At 35.0% G+C, this 19076-nt stretch overlaps 1 protein-coding gene across 4 annotated transcripts in view; it reads left to right on the forward strand.

Moving 5' to 3' along the window:
• EEF1AKMT2 (EEF1A lysine methyltransferase 2) overlaps positions 1 to 19076 on the forward strand; it is a 72900-nt gene that overhangs the window by 12447 nt on the left and 41377 nt on the right. For 3 of the 4 annotated variants that reach the window (XM_079900999.1, XM_079901001.1, XM_079901000.1), the window contains exons 4-6: positions 3895 to 4002; positions 7028 to 7244; positions 10863 to 10953. In XM_079900999.1, the coding sequence (XP_079757125.1) occupies positions 3895 to 4002; positions 7028 to 7244; positions 10863 to 10953 (416 nt within the window). Of the gene's footprint in view, positions 1 to 3894; positions 4003 to 7027; positions 7245 to 10862; positions 11052 to 19076 lie in introns of all 4 variants that reach the window. The other variant, XR_013824402.1, reaches the window with a different exon arrangement.

The following is a 19076-nucleotide window of genomic DNA, read 5'->3' on the forward strand; positions in this document are numbered from 1 at the left end:
TAATAATCTCTATCCTTTAATTGGTATATTTAGAACATTTGGATTTAGGTCTACCATTTTATTATTTCTTTTCTCTTTGTTACCTCTGGTTTTTCATTCTTCCCTTTCTCCTTTCCTGCTTATTTTGCTTTATTTGGACATTTCTTAGTATTCCATTTTAATTAGATATATCTAGTTGTATAAATGTCTTTGTATAGTTTCTTTAGTGGTTGCTGTAATGACTGTATCTTTTTGGCTTTTTTAGTGGTTGCTGTACGATTATAATATACATACTTTATTTACACAATCTACTTAGAATCAGTGTTTTACCTTTCCATGTGGTATGTGAAAACCTTAACCACCTGTGAGTTTTTTAATCTTCTTTATATTGCAGTTGTCTTAAATATTACCTTTACATTGAAAATCCTGTAGGATAATGCTATAATGTTTCCTTTCAAAGGAGAATAGTAGTTAATTATGTTAACACAGATATTTACTTTTGCAGCTTTTTTCTTCATTCCTGATCTTTCAAGTTTGTTTGTTCGTTTGTTTTGGTATTATTTACCTTCTGTCTAAAGAACTTCCTTCAGGAATGATTTTAGAGCAGCTTTCCTGGCAAGAAATTTTCTTAGTGTTTCTTCAACTGAGAATGTCTTTATCTCACCTTCATTCCTGAGGGATGTTTTTGCTGAATATAGAATTCTGAATTAACTGTTCTTTCAGTACTTTAAAAATGTTGTGTGACCTCCATAGTTTTTGATGAGAAATCTGCAGTCATCTGAATTGTTGTGTTCCTGTAAGTAATGCATCAGTTTTCTAGATGCTTTCAAGATTTTTTCCATTGTCTTTTAGTTTTTACCAGTTTAATTATGATGTACTGCTGCTTGGATTTCTTTCTCCTTATTCTGTTTGGGGTTCACTGAGCTTTTTGAATCTGAGAACTTAAGTCTTTTGCCAAATTTGGGATGTTTTCAATTTTTTTTTTTCCTCTGAATCACATTCTCCTTTCCTTTTGAGAGTCTGTAAACATCAACGTTAAGCCTCTTTGTATTGTCCCACAGGTCCCTGAAGCTTTAGGACCTGTTCATTCTTTTCCGATTATTTTTCTCTGTTGATTAGATTTGATAACTAGTATTGATGTGTCTTCAAGTTCACTGACTTTTCTTCTGTCATTTCCATTCTGTTATTGAGTCCACATATTGCAGTTGGCTGATAGTCTCTGAAGGCTCTTTTAAGTTCTCCCTACACTTTTTCTTTATGTAACTTGGTGATTTATTTGTTGTAGAAGGTAGTTTATTAGTCCCAAATGATTTACCACAGTGTGGACTTTCTAATTGCATCTCTGTAGTATTATTTAACATGTTTTCTGTCCCCTGTGTTTTCTGTGGGTTGGAAGTTAAATCTAGAATAAGGGTCAGCAAACTATAGTTTATCAGTCAAATCTAGGCTTCCCCTGTTTTTATAAATATTTCTTGGAATACAGCTTTGTCTGTAGCTGCTTATGTGCTACAGTAGTAGAGTTGAGTAGTTGTGACAGGGATTGTATGACTGGAAAAGTGTAAAATATTTATGCTCTGTTCCTTTAAAGAAAAAGTTTCTTTACCTCTGATCCATAGATTTTTATCAAATTCAGTTTTTTTAAAACAAGTAAATTTAATAGGTGGTCATGTATATTTGCCTATGTGACACATAATGTTTAGTTTTCTGTATTTTTGTCATGCTAACAGTCATTGCTTATATTCGGTGCTTTTTCAGTGACCACCTACATTTTTGATGGATACACACACACACACACACACACACACACACACACACATACTTTTTTGTTTTTTTTGCTGGGATATAATTTTAGATTGGCATTTTCCTTTTGTTGTTTTCTGGCTTCCATTCTTTATGACTTATGGCCAGCTGTCAGTCTTACTGTTGGTATTTTGCAGGTAATCTGTCGCGTTGTATCCCCCACCCCACTCCCTGAATGCTTTTGAGATTTTTCTGATTTTGGTTTTCATCAGATATATTATACTATTTGTATATAATATAAATTATATGTTTTATCAGATATATATTATACTATACTATCTTTGTTTTTATCATGCCTTGAGTTTATAGTGCTTCTTGAATCTGTGGCTTGGGATCCTTTTTCAAAATTAGAAAGTTCTCAGTCATATGTCATTTTCTCTTCTGCCCTATTCTTATTTCCTCTTTTTCTAAGACTTCTATTATATATATTTAGATCTTATATTCTGTGCCATATTATGTCTTTTATGTTCTTTCCTGTTTTTAATTTTCCATCCTTCTGTCATTCTGTGCTTAAAGTGGTATTCTGACTTTTCTTCCACTTCACTATTTTGTGTGTGCGTCCAATCTCCTATCAAGTCCATCCTTGAGTATCTTAATTTAATCATTGCATTTTAAAATTCTCTTATTTGTATGTTTGTTTGTTATAGTTTTCAGTTCTCTGTCACAATTCTCCAAATTGTCATTTATTTCAGTTTTTTAAATATGTTTCTGATCATTCTTTTATTTGATTCTCCTGTGGGTCTTTTTCTAATGTAAGTTTTTTCCCTTTGGTTTTTGGTCATTTATTATTTCCTTGAATGTCTGCTTATTTCTCACTGAGTGCCAGAAATTGAATGTGAAAAATGTTGGCAGTAGTTTGAGGATGATTGTTCTAGAAACTTAAAACATCTGCATATGATTTTTATAAATTCTAAGGGAAGAATAAACAGGCTTGGAGAAGAAGGAACTGGTAAGAGTCAATTAATAGAATCATCCTGCATTCTAGGTCTGATAAATGAGGGAAACTGGGAGAAAATGAAGATCTTGAAGAATATGGATTGAGATCACTAAAAGAATAGGAGGTTGGCATCAAAGAAGGGATATTAGACCTTAAGACTAAAAATAAAAATGATCAAAGGGAGCAAAATGCCCTGTGGAAAATGATTGTTGTGTTAATTGAGTTTAGATTAGGAATCAGTCACTTAAGGTTGAAAAGTCTAAATAAGTCTTAAATGGATGGTGTTGGAGTAGGTTAAGTAGTTTTGAAGGAAGTAACCATTTAGTAAATGGTGAAGAGCTGGAAGAGAATTTCAGGCTACACTCTACTCTGCAACTTCTGTTCTTCTTCAAATTTCCTTTGATATTTTCTTTAGTCTGATTGGTCTTACAATGTTCAGCATAGTTAGAGGTGAAGACCAGAGGCCATCATGCTTCTGCCTCAGGCTCCACACACCCTTAGATGGGTTAATATTGTTAGTAAACAGCTGGACTGCAGGTTTAGTATCAAACCTCTTAAGTCCAGTGAGCTTTCTTTAACTCTTTGGGGGTATTAATACCTGCCCAATTTATCTCACAGGTTTTTTGTAAAGGTCTATTGGAATGTATGAAATATTTCAAAAACGAAAAATACTATACAAATGTAAGATGGTTAATGATCACATGGTTGGTGGAGAATTGCATGATTTATAAGTACACTGAAGGAAAATTTTTAAAAGCAAGAACTTATTACATACGCATTTAATTTATTAATGTAACTTAATTGTGTTAAGTAAAATCTATGACAGATTTTTGTGTGAATTAAAGCATATCAGCATTAGAAGTTAATACTACATTTTTCTGCTTTAGGGCCGAAATACACATATATTCTCGTTGTCTTTAAGAAAATGAATTTCCTTTTGAGAAAGAAATCAAATATTATAAAAGAATAAATTGTCACATTATATAAATTTAAACTTTTAGTTTCTATTTAGATTCTACAATAAAATTTAAACATTTTAGATTATTGGATAGTATATGTCATTTGATATATTAAAAAAAAAAAACAGCCCCAGTCCTAAAGGAATAATATAATTCATAGGTAAAACAGTATTTAAAACTTCTGAAAACTAAAGTATAATATTATTTCTCTGTCCCTAGGCAAAATTTGGTTTCTCTAATATTACTGGAATTGATTACTCTCCCTCTGCAATACAGCTTTCTGGAAATATTATAGAGAAAGAAGGTTTATCTAACATTAAGTTGAAGGTAACTATTATTTATATTACTGTAACTGTTATTTTTATTTGTAATAAGTTATAAAGTTTAAATGTTTCTGAAGTATATTAATTTGCTGACATCTTTGAGCTCATAAATTAAGGGTCAATCATAAATAATCCAAAATGATACTTTTTAAGTGACAGTATTAAAATTTTCAGTCTAGTCAGTTTGGGAAAGTTATTTTCTCCTCTTCCTTGTGTGCAATATGTTTATTCTTTCTCTCGCTCTTTTTTTTTTTTGCAAATACACACAAATAATAGCTAACTTTGGATTAACTAGATAAAAAAGTTGTAAATGCCTAAAGTAGTCTAATGCCACCAAAGATTACTCAGTTTATGTTTTGCCCTCTGATCTGTGAGGAGATGATGACTCTTTTTTGTTTGTTTGTTTTGCCGTACGCGGGCCTCTCACTGTAGTGGCCTCTCCCATTGCGGAGCACAGGCTCCGGACGCGCAGGCTCAGCGGCCATGGCTCACGGGCCCAGCCGCTCCGCAGCATGTGGGATCTTCCCGGACCAGGGCATGACCCCGTGTCCCCTGCATCGGCAGGTGGACTCTCAACCGCTGCGCCACCAGGGAAGCCCGAGATGATGACTCTTGCATTTATATTTTTATCCCAGGCTTCTCCTTTGAGCTCTAGAATTATATAAACACTGCTTATTCTATAGTTCCACTTGGATAGCTAAAAGTCTCTTAATTGGTCCAAAGTGAAACTCTTGGTTTCTTCCTTAAACTTCTCACACACCTCCCATCCCCTACCCCACTCTTTCCTTTAAATCCTATAACAGGGAATTCCCTCGCAGTCCAGTGGTTAGGACTTGGCGCTTTTACTACTGTGGTCCGGGTTCACTCCCCGTTGGAGAACTAGGATCCTGAAAGCCTCAAGGCGCCAACAACAACAACAAATCCTATAGCCAATTTTGTTGGTTTTATCTTCAGAGTATATCAGGAATGTGATCATTTCTTGATATTTCCACTGCTACCTCCCAGATCTAAGCCACCATCATTTCTCACTTAGATGACTGTAGTAGCCTCTTACTTAGCCTTCCTGTTTCCACTCTTGCCGCCCTGCTGTCCATTACCACAGGGTACCCAGAGTTAGTTTTTAAAATATAAATCAGCTTGTGTCACTTCCTTGCTCACAAGCCTCCAAGGGCTTCCCCGTTGCACTCAGAATGGGATCTGAACGCCCACCCAGCCTTACAAAGCCCCTCGTTTCTTACCTCTTTCCTTCTTTATCACCAGTACCCCAGTCACACTGGCTTTCTTTCTGCTCCTGATACATGTCAGCCCTGTTTTTCTCCAGTCTTTATACCTGCTGCTCTCTGTCCAGAATGTTCTTGCCCCAGATCTCAGTTTGTTTGGCTCATTCTCAGCATTCTGATCTCTGCTCAAATATCGCCTTCTTAAAGAGGTCTTGCCTGACTACCTTTTCCAAAACATTTCTCTTCCCAGTCACTCACTGTCTTCATTATTCTTTTTTTTTCTTCATAGTACTTTATCTGAAATAATTTGGTTAGCTTATTTATTGCTTGCCTCTCCTTTTAGAGAACATGAGATATATTCTCATACAGGGACCTGTTTTGCTTTGTTTGCAGTTACAGTCCCAGGGCCTGTAAAGTTCCTGCATATAATAGGTGTCTATGAAATATCTGTTGAATAAATGAATACTTTTTTTATAAATTTATTTTTTTATTTATTCATTTATTTATTTTTGGCTGTGTTGGGTCTTCGTTGCTGCGCGTGGGCTTTCTCTAGTTGCAGTGAGTGGGGGCTTCTCTTTGTTGCAGTGCGTGGGCTTCTCACTGTGGTGGCTTTTCGTTGTGGAGCACGGGCTGTAGGCATGTGGGCTTCAGTAGCTGTGGCTCACGTGGGCTCTAGAGCACAGGCTCAGTAGTTGTGGCGCATGGGCTTAGTTGCTCCACAGCATGTGGGATCCTCCTGGACCAGGGCTCGAACCCAGGTCCCCTGCATTGGCGGGCAGATTCTTAACCACTGCGCCACCAGGGAAGTCCCACTAAATGAATACTTTTATATAGGCATTTAGGATAGGAACTTCTCCAAACTTCGCTCTTAAGAGTGGTAGTCATTGTTTTGCTTCAGGTGTAATGAATACTTTGATGTGAGGCAGGGGCAGGAAACCTATGTTCAAATGTATGTAAACATGCAATACACATTTTCAAGTCAAACAATAAGAGTTTCAGATAATATACTATTTATGATTATTTTAAGTTTATATGAATAATCACGAGCTAATTGCTTAATTACTTTTTCAAAGCAGCTTTTCAGAATTAAGTTTGTTGGCAAATTATTTTGAATATTTTATGAAGTTGAGGCAGATCACTATTTCAAATGCTTCTAAAGTATCAGTAAGTTATTGAAGTTATTGAAAATGAGTGAGATGCTGATACATGACTTTCAAAATCTGAAGTGCATGATATTTATAAAGTTAAGTAATTGCAGCTTAAACAGTCCTTTAATTTCTTAAGCTTTGTGCCATTCATTGTATCCATTAGTTGCTTTGTAAGCTGCTGAGTCAAGGCAAAAGAACTTTTGATTTACCATGTTTACCTCAGGTCATACAGCTAGTAATGTCAGCTAAAAATCATCTTATTTCAAGTGCCTTGTTTGAGTTCCAGATATTTTTTTGTCATTTAAAAAATATTTCAAATATTCTTTTTTTCGACAGAAATAACTTTTTCATAAACCAGGCTTGTGAGCCCCATTTATGTGCTGGTATTATTAGGCAATACACCTGGCTTTGATTTGTTTCCAAATTTGTAGAGATTTGGAATGTCCAGGAAACACTGTCAGTCTTGCTTACTAATCTTAGCTTTAATGATCTTGGAATGAAGCACATAAAAGTTAGCTATAAAGTTGCAAATGTTTATTATATGTAAAATGCCATCATAAGTAATTGCTCTTTTTATCTGTAACTTTTTACAGATTGTTACTTAAATTCAGTAAATATTGTGTGTGAATTGTTCTCACATAGACATTGATTTTTAATATAGGTAGAAGACTTTTTGAATCCTTCCACAAAACTGTCTGGATTTCATATTTGTATTGACAAAGGGACTTTTGATGCCATAAGCCTTAATCCTGACAATGCAACTGAAAAGAGGAAGCAATATGTGAAATCTCTCTCCAGGGTGTTGAAAGTGAAAGGCTTTTTTCTAATAACCTCATGTAATTGGACCAAGGAAGAGTTGCTAAATGAATTCAGTGAAGGTAAATGGCTGTTATGTTGTTTAAATGTGTTCTTACCTCAGGTTTAATGCACTTAAATAGGTTTTTTTTTTCCATGGTGTTATAGTATTTTACTTTTCTATTTGTGGGAGTTGCCTGCTTTTCTTCTTTGTTAATAACCATGGTAGTACTTTTAACTGTATATGCAAAGAGCAAAGAAATAATATTGGTTGAGATCCAGAGTGCTTTGTAAAATTTTCCAAAAAATCCTGGCAGTTAAGTACTAAAGTTTATGAGCCTGTAAAAATTAAGTTCTTTGTTTAAGCTATATAATCTGTTACTTGGGGAATCAAGCAAAGAAAGTGCATATATTGTGTTTCTGACTTCAGTGTACTGATATACTGGTAATTAGTAATAACAGTAATAATGCAGATGGTAGTAGTGTTTTTTAAAGTCTTGTATGAGAGTTTTCATTTTATAGATACTTTGTCTTGCCTAGTGGTCATTTAGATATTTAGGATTTTTCTTCTTGTTTTCAGTGTATATTCTTTTTTAACATTGCACAGAAACAAAATGTAGGGACTTAGAAGAATTAGTACCTATTAATTCTTGAGGAAATCTCTACTTTTTGCAAGATTTTGGTGCCAAGACAGGATCCTTTTTTGCCCCATTAGCAAAGTATAATTAGTGCTGTGTCTACTAAATGGGGATCTTGTAAGAATCGAGAACCTTTAATCCATACACAAATATTTTGAGCTCTTTGGAAGACTGTTTCTTGTATGGTTTAAGGATTATTTCACCTGTCACTTTACTCATGCAGTGCACAGGACTTCCTGGGAAAGTACCTTGAGAATCTGTAGCTATATATTTGCTTGTTTTTTCCTGAGACTCCATTTCAGATTAGTATTGTTTTTTTTAAAGGAGTGGGAAGAATTTTCAGGATGGAGTATTAATAAGTGATATGGTACTAAGTTTGTGGTTAAATTTTGAACCTCAGTTGTCACAAGCTAATGGGAAATGAATTTATAACCGTATTGCAAGCGCTTTATCTCAGAGTTTGTTTTCTTTTTGGTAGTAAGGGAATAGGCAGTAGGAGGGAGAACGCTTAACACATGTCCTTTTGTGTGCATTCGATGGCTTTGGCAGCTTATATAATGTAAAACTTGAAGTGTTTGAGGCTTGAAATGTGAGCTTCATTACTGTTGCCTCTGGAAAACAAGAATTATGTGATTTATTGTCTTTTATTTCATGTCATTAATTTTATTATCTTCTATGTTAAATTTGTTTCCTTTAGAACTATTGAGGCCCCGTATCAATAGTCTTTCTTCTTGAAGCTTGACAGTTTTAATAAATGCTCAAAGTTACACTGTGTAGGGCAAGTTCCTTTCCTGGTTTTTAAATACAGGTGTTCTCTTTTATCCCTGGAACCACCAGACAAAAACATATTTGTCTGTCTTTCATAATGAGGAACAGACTTTAGCCTTGTAAAGAGTGATTAAAAATGTGTCTGTGTCTGAGAACTACTGAATAAATTCTTTAACTTCTGTTCAGTTTTAGAGCTTAATGCAGAATTTAAATAAGTGAAATGTTACAACAGGAAATGTTAAAGAAATAATTATATACAATTGAAGATATTTTTCTAGGCATGCTTCTCTTAGAAAATGGTTTTTGGAGTTAGATAGATACAGGACACTAACAGAACACACTGCCATGTATCACTGCCAAGGGCCTTGTCACTAGCTTTTAAGATTGACTTCCATGGTCCCTTTTGCATAGAATAAAGATTGCTTCACTAATTTTTTTAAGGTTCTTTGCTTCTTTCCTAATTTGAAATGTAAATGTTCATAAATCTATTGAAATGAATTTTTCTTTTGTAGCCTTATTTATATAAATATTTTGTGTTGCCGTTTGTTTTGGTGAGGATTACTTAATCATTTGGCAGACACTAGGATATTCTAATTTGATGTCCAAGGAACTTGACTTTCTTACAACTAGTGAATTAAAAAAAACCCCACAAACCTGTCTTACTGAAAAAGTAATCAGATTCATTATGAAAAAATTTTTAAAATATCAGTAACCCCAACACATAAGTATATAGATTAAAATAATTAAAATTTGTTATCTATCTCTGGTGTACAACCACTTTGTATTGTTGATAATACATCAACATTTTGATGTATTATCTACTGAAATATAAAACTTAAATTCTGTAGGGTTAGTCCAGGGAGTTAAAAGATTAGTCCTAGAAAATTCACCCAGACAGCTCCATTTTCTCTTGAGAATTTTTATTACGAAATATTTTAAGCATATGTAAAATTTCAGAAAACAAATATGGGTGTGTACCCATCACAGTGGCTCCATTTTTTAGCATTAAAATGTATCGTATTATTTAAAAGTCCTGGCCTTCTTTGGAAAAGTTTTCTTATGATCAGTTTTTAATGAGTATGTTAATATTTAGTTATTTGTTAAGATTTGGTGAAGCTTGATTAAGAATATGAATTATGAAGCAAAGTATAAAAAAACCAGTTGATCCATTTAAGCATTTTTTTCTGTTTACAAGTGTTATTTGAGCTTTAGCTCAAGACATGGAAACTTAGAAAATGCAGACACCTTCTCCCCCAAAAGAAAAAGAATTCTCCCAAACTGATAGTTGCATCACTGAGAGAAAACCATGGTTAACTAAGAGTTAACCAACCTTCCACCCTTATTCATCTTATTTTTTGAAAACAGAATAATAAAACATTAAATTTCCATTTTGTTTTATAGGCTAGGAGAACACCACATATTCTTATTTTAATCTTCACAAAATCACTGTAAGTTAGATAGGGGCAGTGATACCTGTAACCTCCTTGCATAGAAATTGAGGATTCTGGTTAAGGTAAATTGACCTTAATCTAGTAACCTTTCACCTAGTAAGTGGTAGAGCTGGGACTTGAACCCAGGACTTTTGAATACATGTTAAGTTAAAAAAAAAAAAGAAATCACCCTGTGCTGCTTTGAAATTTACTACTTCCTTACCTTCCCAAGTTCAGTTCAGTTTGGGTCTTGATCTTTGGTTACAAACTCTTTTTTTATTGTGGTAAAATATATATAACATAAAATTTACTATTTAGCCATTTTTAAGTTTATAGTTCTGGGGCATTAAGTACATTCTTACTGTTGTGCCACCATTGCCACCATCCGTCTCCAGGACTTTTTCATTTTTATTTCCATGTTACTTATCTTCTCTGTATTAAGTGCTTTTATATATCTGATTTGGATTAATTGACTTACTGCATATAAAGCACTTAAAACAGTGCCGGATACATGGTAAGACCTCAACACATGGTAATCTGCTTCCTACAACTAGATGGTAAAGGAGGCCACTGGAGATGCAGAGTTGAAGGGATGATAAACAGGGATGATAAACAGGATGGATGGAAAGCGTCTTTTTTCCGGTTTGATTTTGTCTGTTACTTGTTCATTTCAAAGTGTTTTTGGGTGTATACACATATACACCTATAGTATATAGGATAGAAGATCATAAAGTGAAATTTAGTCACAATTTAGAGTTTGGAATCACGTAATTTTGTAAAAGGTTGACAAGTACATTGTTAATACAAATATCCCTTAACTGTGGGATTCAGTCCCTAATAAAAGTATTTTGCTTCTGTCTGGCAGGATTTGAACTTTTTGAAGAGCTGCGGACACCCAGGTTCAGCTTTGGAGGCAGATCTGGAAACAGTGTAGCAGCATTGGTTTTCCAAAAAACGTGAGACTTTTCATTGGACAAATTCAGTTAGCTTTTTTAAAGAAGCTCTACATCAAAGTAAACCTGATACAGAAAATGCAAGTGCAAATAAATGTTTAGTAAGTACACAGGATGCACATGTTGAATACATAAAATGGGTTGGTAAAAAAAATCATGAGCGTGGAAGTAGTTCGGTTTTAGAGATCAACCAAGAATAATTAAAATTTTTCTTTTGTATTTGAGATGTAAATATTTTTCTTTCTGATTTAAAAAAATTTCCTGTAACTGCTAAACAGTTAAAAACTTTAAAGCAGTAAATGGATTTACAGATAGTATGTATTCTTGATTTTTGTGCCTTGGTAAAGGTGAATTGAATATAGCTATTTATGAAGATATGACCAAGCTATTCCAGGGCCAGAATAATAAGCCAAACGACTTTCCTAATGTTTTATTAGACTACTATAAAACATAGTAAGTATGATATTTTGAGTTGAATAGTGGTTTTTTAAAAAAATTATTTAATACCTGAGAAAATCCCCCAGCCCTTATGTGTATAATTAAACAAAATCAGATAAATGTATCAGTTGATCAAGAAATATTTATTGAGCTTGTATTTTGTGGCTGATGATCTTCTGCACACTGTGAGGGATAAATAGTAGAAGGAAAGGCAACTAAGAGATACTGTTATATGCTGGCACTAGGTTAAGTTGTATTATCTTCCTAAGTCGTTGAATTCCCTCAATATCTTCTCGAGGCATGTATTACTTATTCTTGTTTCTACATATCAGATAGCTAGTACAGGATAGAGCCAGGATTCTTCTCTGGGTCTGACTCTAAAACTTGTTCTCTTCCTCTAGCGTATTTGCCTCCCAGGTCTAAGTCTCTGCCTTTATGGCATTTACAGTTCAGTTGGGGAACTAGGACTCGTACATCGAAAATTCTGTTAGAGAAGTTGGGCAGTTATTTTTAGGAGATCTGCACCTCCCTGTTAGTGACTGTTGATCAGTGGACTGTGAGAATAGTGAGTCATCCTTCATTACTTTTCACCATTTCCCTACTTGTCTTAAAAGACTTAACGTCATCAAGAACTGAACTGTGTCATTCCTCTGTGAGAGGTGGTGTAAGTTTTATATATATACACCCTCAGGGATACAGGGACAAAGGTGTTCTAGTTAGGGGCTAATAAGCAAGAGGAACAGTTTATTTATGAACGTTTTTGAAGAGATAAGTTTTATTAATCCTTAGTGCCATTTTGTATTTGGGCTAATAGTTTAATATTGGAGTCACAATATGAGTTTTAAAAAAGTGATAATAATTTTTATGATTTTCAGCTTTGGGGGCTTGTTGGCTTACAAAACAAACAGAATTTTTGTTTGTTTGGCAAATGTTATCCTAGTACTGAGCAAGTCTAGCATTACAACCTTTTCTTTTCATTTTTGTTACGGGGAGGGGTGGGGGGACAGGGGGAGGAGAAGGGTGGTTTGATTTAGATCAACATTAATCAACCATTAAGATTACTGTCTGCCTTGCACAAGATAACTGAAGACATTTACATAAACTTTCAACACAAATAACATTTTTGGAAAAGCTTTAATTTTTAACATGTAAAAAGTGAGAAATTACTTTAAAATATCTGTGATTTAAACGTGTAAAATTGTGTTGATTTTATAAACTAGACATGGGATCTTAAACCATAGAATCAGTGTTTTATAATTTATTGAGATTTTGTCTTTGTTGTTTTTCACATTAATATTTCTTGATTTTAAATATGTAATAGTATATAAGTACTTTTTTAGAATTCTGAGTTGTTACGTATATGCTATTTTAAAGCATCGATGGAACAAAATAGGCCTTCTGTGCAACCAGATTGAGACATTGGGTTGGATTCACTGAGAGCTTGGAGGGGGCCTTTGTTGAAAAGCTCCGTGAGTCACTATTGTGGGGGGTATGTGTGTTCCACTTGCAAAAATGTAGGACGTTTGGGGGGGAATCATGGAGCTGTTGATACGGTTAGGAACAGGGAGTTGTCATCTCTTCTTATCAGTTTAATCCTGCTGGAAATCAGCCTCTCAGAGATTGAAATCAGGACAAATGGAAGGTCCAAAAATGCTAACAATAAATTATTAGTATTTTCAAGTAATATCACACTTTAAAACCCAGGCCAGTTAATGTCCCCAAGTTACTGAAACAAGTCATAAATACATTATTATTAAACTTAGTTTTGTTAGGTCATATGAATATGTGGGTAACTGTGAAAGAAATTATGCAATTATAAAAGGGAGCAGTAAGTTATGTAGTGAATGCTGTTTTATTTGGATAAGAAGTTGGAATTGTAATTTTATTACATCAAAAGACACCCTTATTTTGAGGAAACTTGTTTGAAATGCAAACGAGACTTCTCTGTGGAGCCTGCACAGAATTGTTGCTTTTCATGATGATGTTATTGCTGCATAACAGGCCACTTCTGTGTGTATAGGAAGTGTGTGTGCAAGTCCAAAGGGATTGGAGGCCTGAATGGGTGCGTTACACCAATTAACAAATAGAAAGTTTTCGGAACATTTTGTTTCAAGCCAGGTGCACAAGTTCGAGTTGCTTTTTGGGACTGGCATTTATGTATTTGAGAATCAAACCTGACACTACTCTTGGCAGCTTGACTAAAGCCATTTTACAATAAGTACAAACTGTCCTTGAATGATTTTTTTCCCTTTGTAGTAGCAACGAGTTTGCCTTTCTTCATCTGTGATTATGTGTGCAATTTTCTGGCTATTTTGGGGGAGGAAGGGAGGTAAACATATATGAAAGATTTTTATTTTTGGTATGAATAATGTGTTTCAACTCACTTATTATTTATTTTTAAATTTCCATGATACTGTAATGCATTACTATATGTTGACCTTCATTCACATTCATCCAGAGTATAATAGAAACCTTAAAGTACCTATATGAGTTATTAAGTTTTATATGGCTTTGAAATAATTTTTCTTAAATTGATATGCAAAGAAATAGAGTATCCCTGCCTATGTGAATAGACTTTGATTTATGTTGTCTTAAATAATTTTATTTTATATATTTGTGTGTGTGCGTCTGGCAGCCTATAATGAAAATATATGTAAATGTGAAAAATTAGTTGCTTTCCAGATCGGCATTCTGCCACTGTGGGGAGACCTGGGTTTGATTTCCTATTTTTTACACTGTGAGCTAGAATGTATGTGCTCCAGAGACAGCCTTCTGCTTTGAGAGCAAGAGACCAAATGTCTTGTGTTCGCTGTAGTAACCTCTTTAGTTCATTGTGTTTGTGTGTGTCAGGGGGGCGGGTGTTGATGGGGTCTGAAAGGAGTCTTGTCTAGTACACTTCACTGGAAGGAGGCTGCCTATGACCTAGAGTTTGACTGTGGGAGATGAGGAGCGTGGTAGGTTGAAGGACAATTGCATAGTGGGAAAAAAATTAGGAAACCCTGTCATTTCTCTTAGCTAGGCAGAAAACAGAGATGTCCTTAAAGAAGGGGGAGCACATGAGCATGTTTTATTAACAGTTAATGTAAGAAAATTAATGCTAATTTATTCTTCATACATACCATGCAATTTGTTAGAAAAGTAAAAGAATAGTTTGAAATTCTTTGGTCAATTGATGGATTCCTATGTTAGTGGCATAGAAATGAAACTCAACATTAAGCAGACAAATACCCAAGCCCACGGGCTACATAAATGCTGAATAAAACCAGCTCTACAATGGAACTCTGAAAAGCAAGGGGTAAGAAGCCTAATGAATGATTGAATATGACCTTAGCAAAATCCCTGGAGTGTTGTTGAAAGATCATTCATTTCCAGCTTAGATGTCAAGATGGGCTCCAGTAACCAGAAGAAAAAAGAGAGCTTGAGTCGGTACTTACTGAGTTTTAAAAATCTTTACAACACAGTGCATTAGACTAATCATTAAAAGGGCTTCTCTAACAGCTCAGCATTTTGAGCTGTCACTGTACGGACCTGTGGTTTAGGCCCAGGGAAACCAAATTAAAAAGATAGGAATAATTCTCAAGACATGAATGTATCAGTATCCTGCTTTTATGGAGCAGAACTTCAAAAACTGGGATGTAGAGGCTGGCAGAATGCACTTTTGTCATGCTGATACCATTGTAAGAAAGACTTACAACCAAGAGATAATTGTGCCTTAAAGTATTTGCAAATTACTGGCCTAGTTTATTGGAGGAAGATATAAAAAAACAAATCTACTTTTTCATTTTTAAGTGACCCTTCATGAAGAAATGATAAATTCTTCTATATTTTTAAATGTGTATTGTTATTACTGCATCAGGAAATGGTGTGTTAGTGAGTGAGCTCTATTGTGCATGCTATCCAGAAGCTTTATAAGAAAAGCGAATCTAACATACTTGTTTTCCCAAATACCTAAAAATTTACACATGAGCCAGCAATTAGCATGTTCTGGATTTTATCTGAGGAGCTTAGAAAGAAATAATGAAATACTCTGAATAAGGGGACCATGAAGTGTACTTATCACTCTTCATTAACATAGTTACAGATGAAGCAGTTTATCATTATGTGATCACAGCAGAATAGAAGTGCTATTGGAATAGTTGTAGTTCCCTTGCTATTGCCTTCCTTGCTGCTTCAAAGATGAGGGAGTAGTCAGGATGAAGAGGCTAAATGCAGAAGAGAGTGGGTGCTGCCAGTTTGCATTTTTCTCCTAACCCCTCCTCTAATATGAAAATGTCAGTCCTTTGTTCCCATCTAATTTTAGTACATCCTGGCTAAAAAAATGTTAGGATGATTTCCAGCCATGGAACTTGGAGGGGTGGGGTGGGAGAGGGGAAGAGTAGAGGAAAGAGCAGTTTACATTCCATATCCGTCTGCCTTTCTGTGACAGCATCTAGCCCCTACTCTGTTGATTTTCGTGGTGAAATAAATTTAGATGCACTGGAGCAGCACTAATTAGGTTTTCCTTCCATGTCCTTAACAAGAAGTCTAGTTGGAGTCTGAATGGGGAAAATCATAATATGGTATTTAATAAAACATACTGGGCTGAATTAAAGAGCTGTTTGCAAGTTTTGGAAGAAAGGCCTGAAATTGTGAGTGAAAACTACATGTTGTGTGGTTTATAAATAGAACCTTTGTGATTCAGTGAAACTGCTTTTATGCTATGTCTTGAATGAGAATAATATTTGTTGATTTTTGAGAATCAGTCATAAGCAAGTCAGAGCTGTTTATTCCCTCTGGAATATACTTCCATAATATATTCCATATACTGAACCTCACTATGAAATAAGCCTCACCTTTCCAAAAGTTTGTTCATTTTAGTGAACTAAGATTTCCTCGTGGAATCTTTATATGATAAAGACATTACATAGCCAGAATTGAGAGATCATTTTGTTAAGTCCAGTTGAATAATGACTTAATTTGCAACAAGTGCAGTATCAGATTATTTTCTGAACTTGAAATTTATTTTGGTTCATTTTATAGTACCAGATAATTTATCTTTAAAATGTTAATAGAATAAATATCAGAGAGAAGTGATTTTTTTAAAATATTAACTTTTGGAGAAAAAAATGATTGGAACCTAGGCAAGTCACTTTCCTTTTCTGGGCTTCAGTTTTTCTCTCTGTGAAACAAGGGTGTTCAGTAGGTGATATTTAAAGTTCTTTTCTACCCCCGTGTTAGTCAGCTTGGGCTGCCATTGGCTCGGTGGCCTAAACAGAAATTTATTTTTCATTGTCTGAAGACTGGGAATTCCAAGTTCAAGGTGCTGATGAGGTAGGTTTCATTCTGAGGTCTCTTCTCTTGGCTTGTAGGCAGATGGATGCCATCTCCCTATATGTTCACATGTTCTCTTTGTGCGTGCTTGTGGGGAGAGAGTGAGCAAACTCCCTCGTGTCTCTAATTAGGGCACTAATCCCATCATGAGGACCCCACCCTCATGACTTCATCTAACCCTAATTACTTCCCAAAGGCCCTATCTCTAAATACTATTTCTTTGGGTGCTAGGGCTTCAACATAAATTTCTAGGGGGCACATTCAGTCCATAATAACAGCTGAAATTGATCTGAGGTTTAGAGAAAGCTCACAAAATAGATTTCCACTATACATGGGGCGTTTAAATACTCCATTAGTTAAATATCAATTGTTAGGTCACTTTCTGATTCTTTTAAACCAAACTATCTATTCATGTATATGAAAAAATATGTGTACACATAATAAAACATTTGAAGCAATCACATGATTGTTTTTCAGTCTAAAAATGTCTTTGTGCATTCATTGGTAAACTTTAGGTTTGAGTATTGATTGCCTCTGATATATGTTTGATAATTCAGTTTGTATCCATTTGACCACAGAGTTGTTTTATCTGAGAAACTCAGAAATTTACATCTAATTTTTTAGTCCCACCTTAATTTTATATAAAATTATGATAACCTGAAGAATCTCCCTAATTTGATTCTTCCCTACCCCAGACACACACACTACCACTACGCACTCACAGATGACCTTATTTACCACTTGAAAGGTCCATGGCTTTGAGATTTCTACCTTCTCATGCTATACAGAGTGTAGTACATGGGTCTTTCCTTCTTATGCCTTCTACCTCTTTGGGCTACTGTCAGTCTGTCCTAAAATTGCTTACCCCCTCAATGAAAATGAAGTATCAATATTTTAAATGCGCTGGCAAAGTGCCGAATGTATAGTAGATACTTATTTCAAGTTGGTTTCCCTTTAGTACATTTCTTTGAAGCAGTTTGATATAGTGGAGAGAGAAGCAGTTGTGTAGACTCTACAGAATAGGGTTGTGAATATTAAATGAGAAAAATAAATGTAAATCATCTTAGCATAATTCTTAGCGCACACCAGTGCCAAATAAATATTCTTTTCTCCAAGGAAACCTTCCCGGCAGAGCCAATATATTGAATTGTTCAGGATTTTAACCCTCAGTGCCACTGAGTTAATGTATTCAGTCCCATTGTAAGGCATTTGTATTTCAGGAGTGATTAGATGAGTGAAGAGAGGCGAATGAGTGGTAGATAAGTAAGAGGGAAGGTTTGGAATAGGTGGGCCTTTCAGAATGTCTTAAGAAATCATACTGTATAGCTGCTGTTTCTTTAGTCTCTAGATAGGGCTGATGCTGAAAGCACCTTTTTATTTAGTTAAGGAATGAAGGCTAGATATCCTAATTCTGGATTTTCACGAAATGTCCTTTATGATGTGTTTCAGCAGACTCTAAGAATACCCTTCAGGTTTAAGATCATTATCTGTTTTAGAGGTAGTTATTTAGTAATAAATGTAGGTATGATGGGGAAAATGTTAATGTGGATGCATTTGAATTGAAAACAAATGGTCAAGGATAGGGTGCACCTTCCTTCTTAGGTCTGAACACCAAGGCATTGTTTCCAGTGACAACTAACAAGGGACCTGAGAACAGATCCCCCAAATGACCATGCCTCAGGTTCACTGAGTTGTTGAGTTGGGTTTGGGTTTTTTACTATGCATTTAGGAAGCTGCGGGCTAAGATTTTATCATTGATTTCCACCTTGCATCATCTAGATTTGATTTCTTTGATCAGTGAGTCACCTTTGTTTTCCTTGCTGTAAGTTGAGTTAACAGTACCATTCACAGTGGCATTTTAAAGTTTGATGTTGGGCAATACTTTAAGTAGTTTATCTGATTTGACCTTGGTTTATGTTGGAACTGACAGTATAGTATGTAAAGTACAGTGAATCAGTTGTTTATGCTAGTGTAGAAGACACTTGGTTTTCAGATTTGTTTATTTATTTGACCTTTTTATTGGTGGTTAAATGAATATCTCAATGCTTAGAGTGCTTACTATTACTATAGAAATGCTGGCCAGAGCAGTGTCACTTTCTCTAGTTAACCTCAAAGAGTTTAAATCTTTGAACCATTTAAAAAAAGTTCTACAGAGATGAGGTCAATACGATATGATGTACGTCATAAGGATAGAACATAATCAAAGCTTCGCTACTTTATTATTATATTTTTAATAAATTTATTTATTTATTTTTGGCTGCATTGGGTCTTTGTTGCTGTGCACAGGCTTTCTCTAGTTGCAGTGAGTGGGGGCTACTCTTCATTGCGGTGCGCAGGCTCCTCATTGCAGTGGCTTCTCTCGTTGCAGAGCACGGGCT

This window comes from Stenella coeruleoalba, assembly GCF_951394435.1.
Source record: "Stenella coeruleoalba genome assembly, chromosome: 16".
Taxonomy (NCBI): Eukaryota; Metazoa; Chordata; class Mammalia; order Artiodactyla; family Delphinidae; genus Stenella; species Stenella coeruleoalba.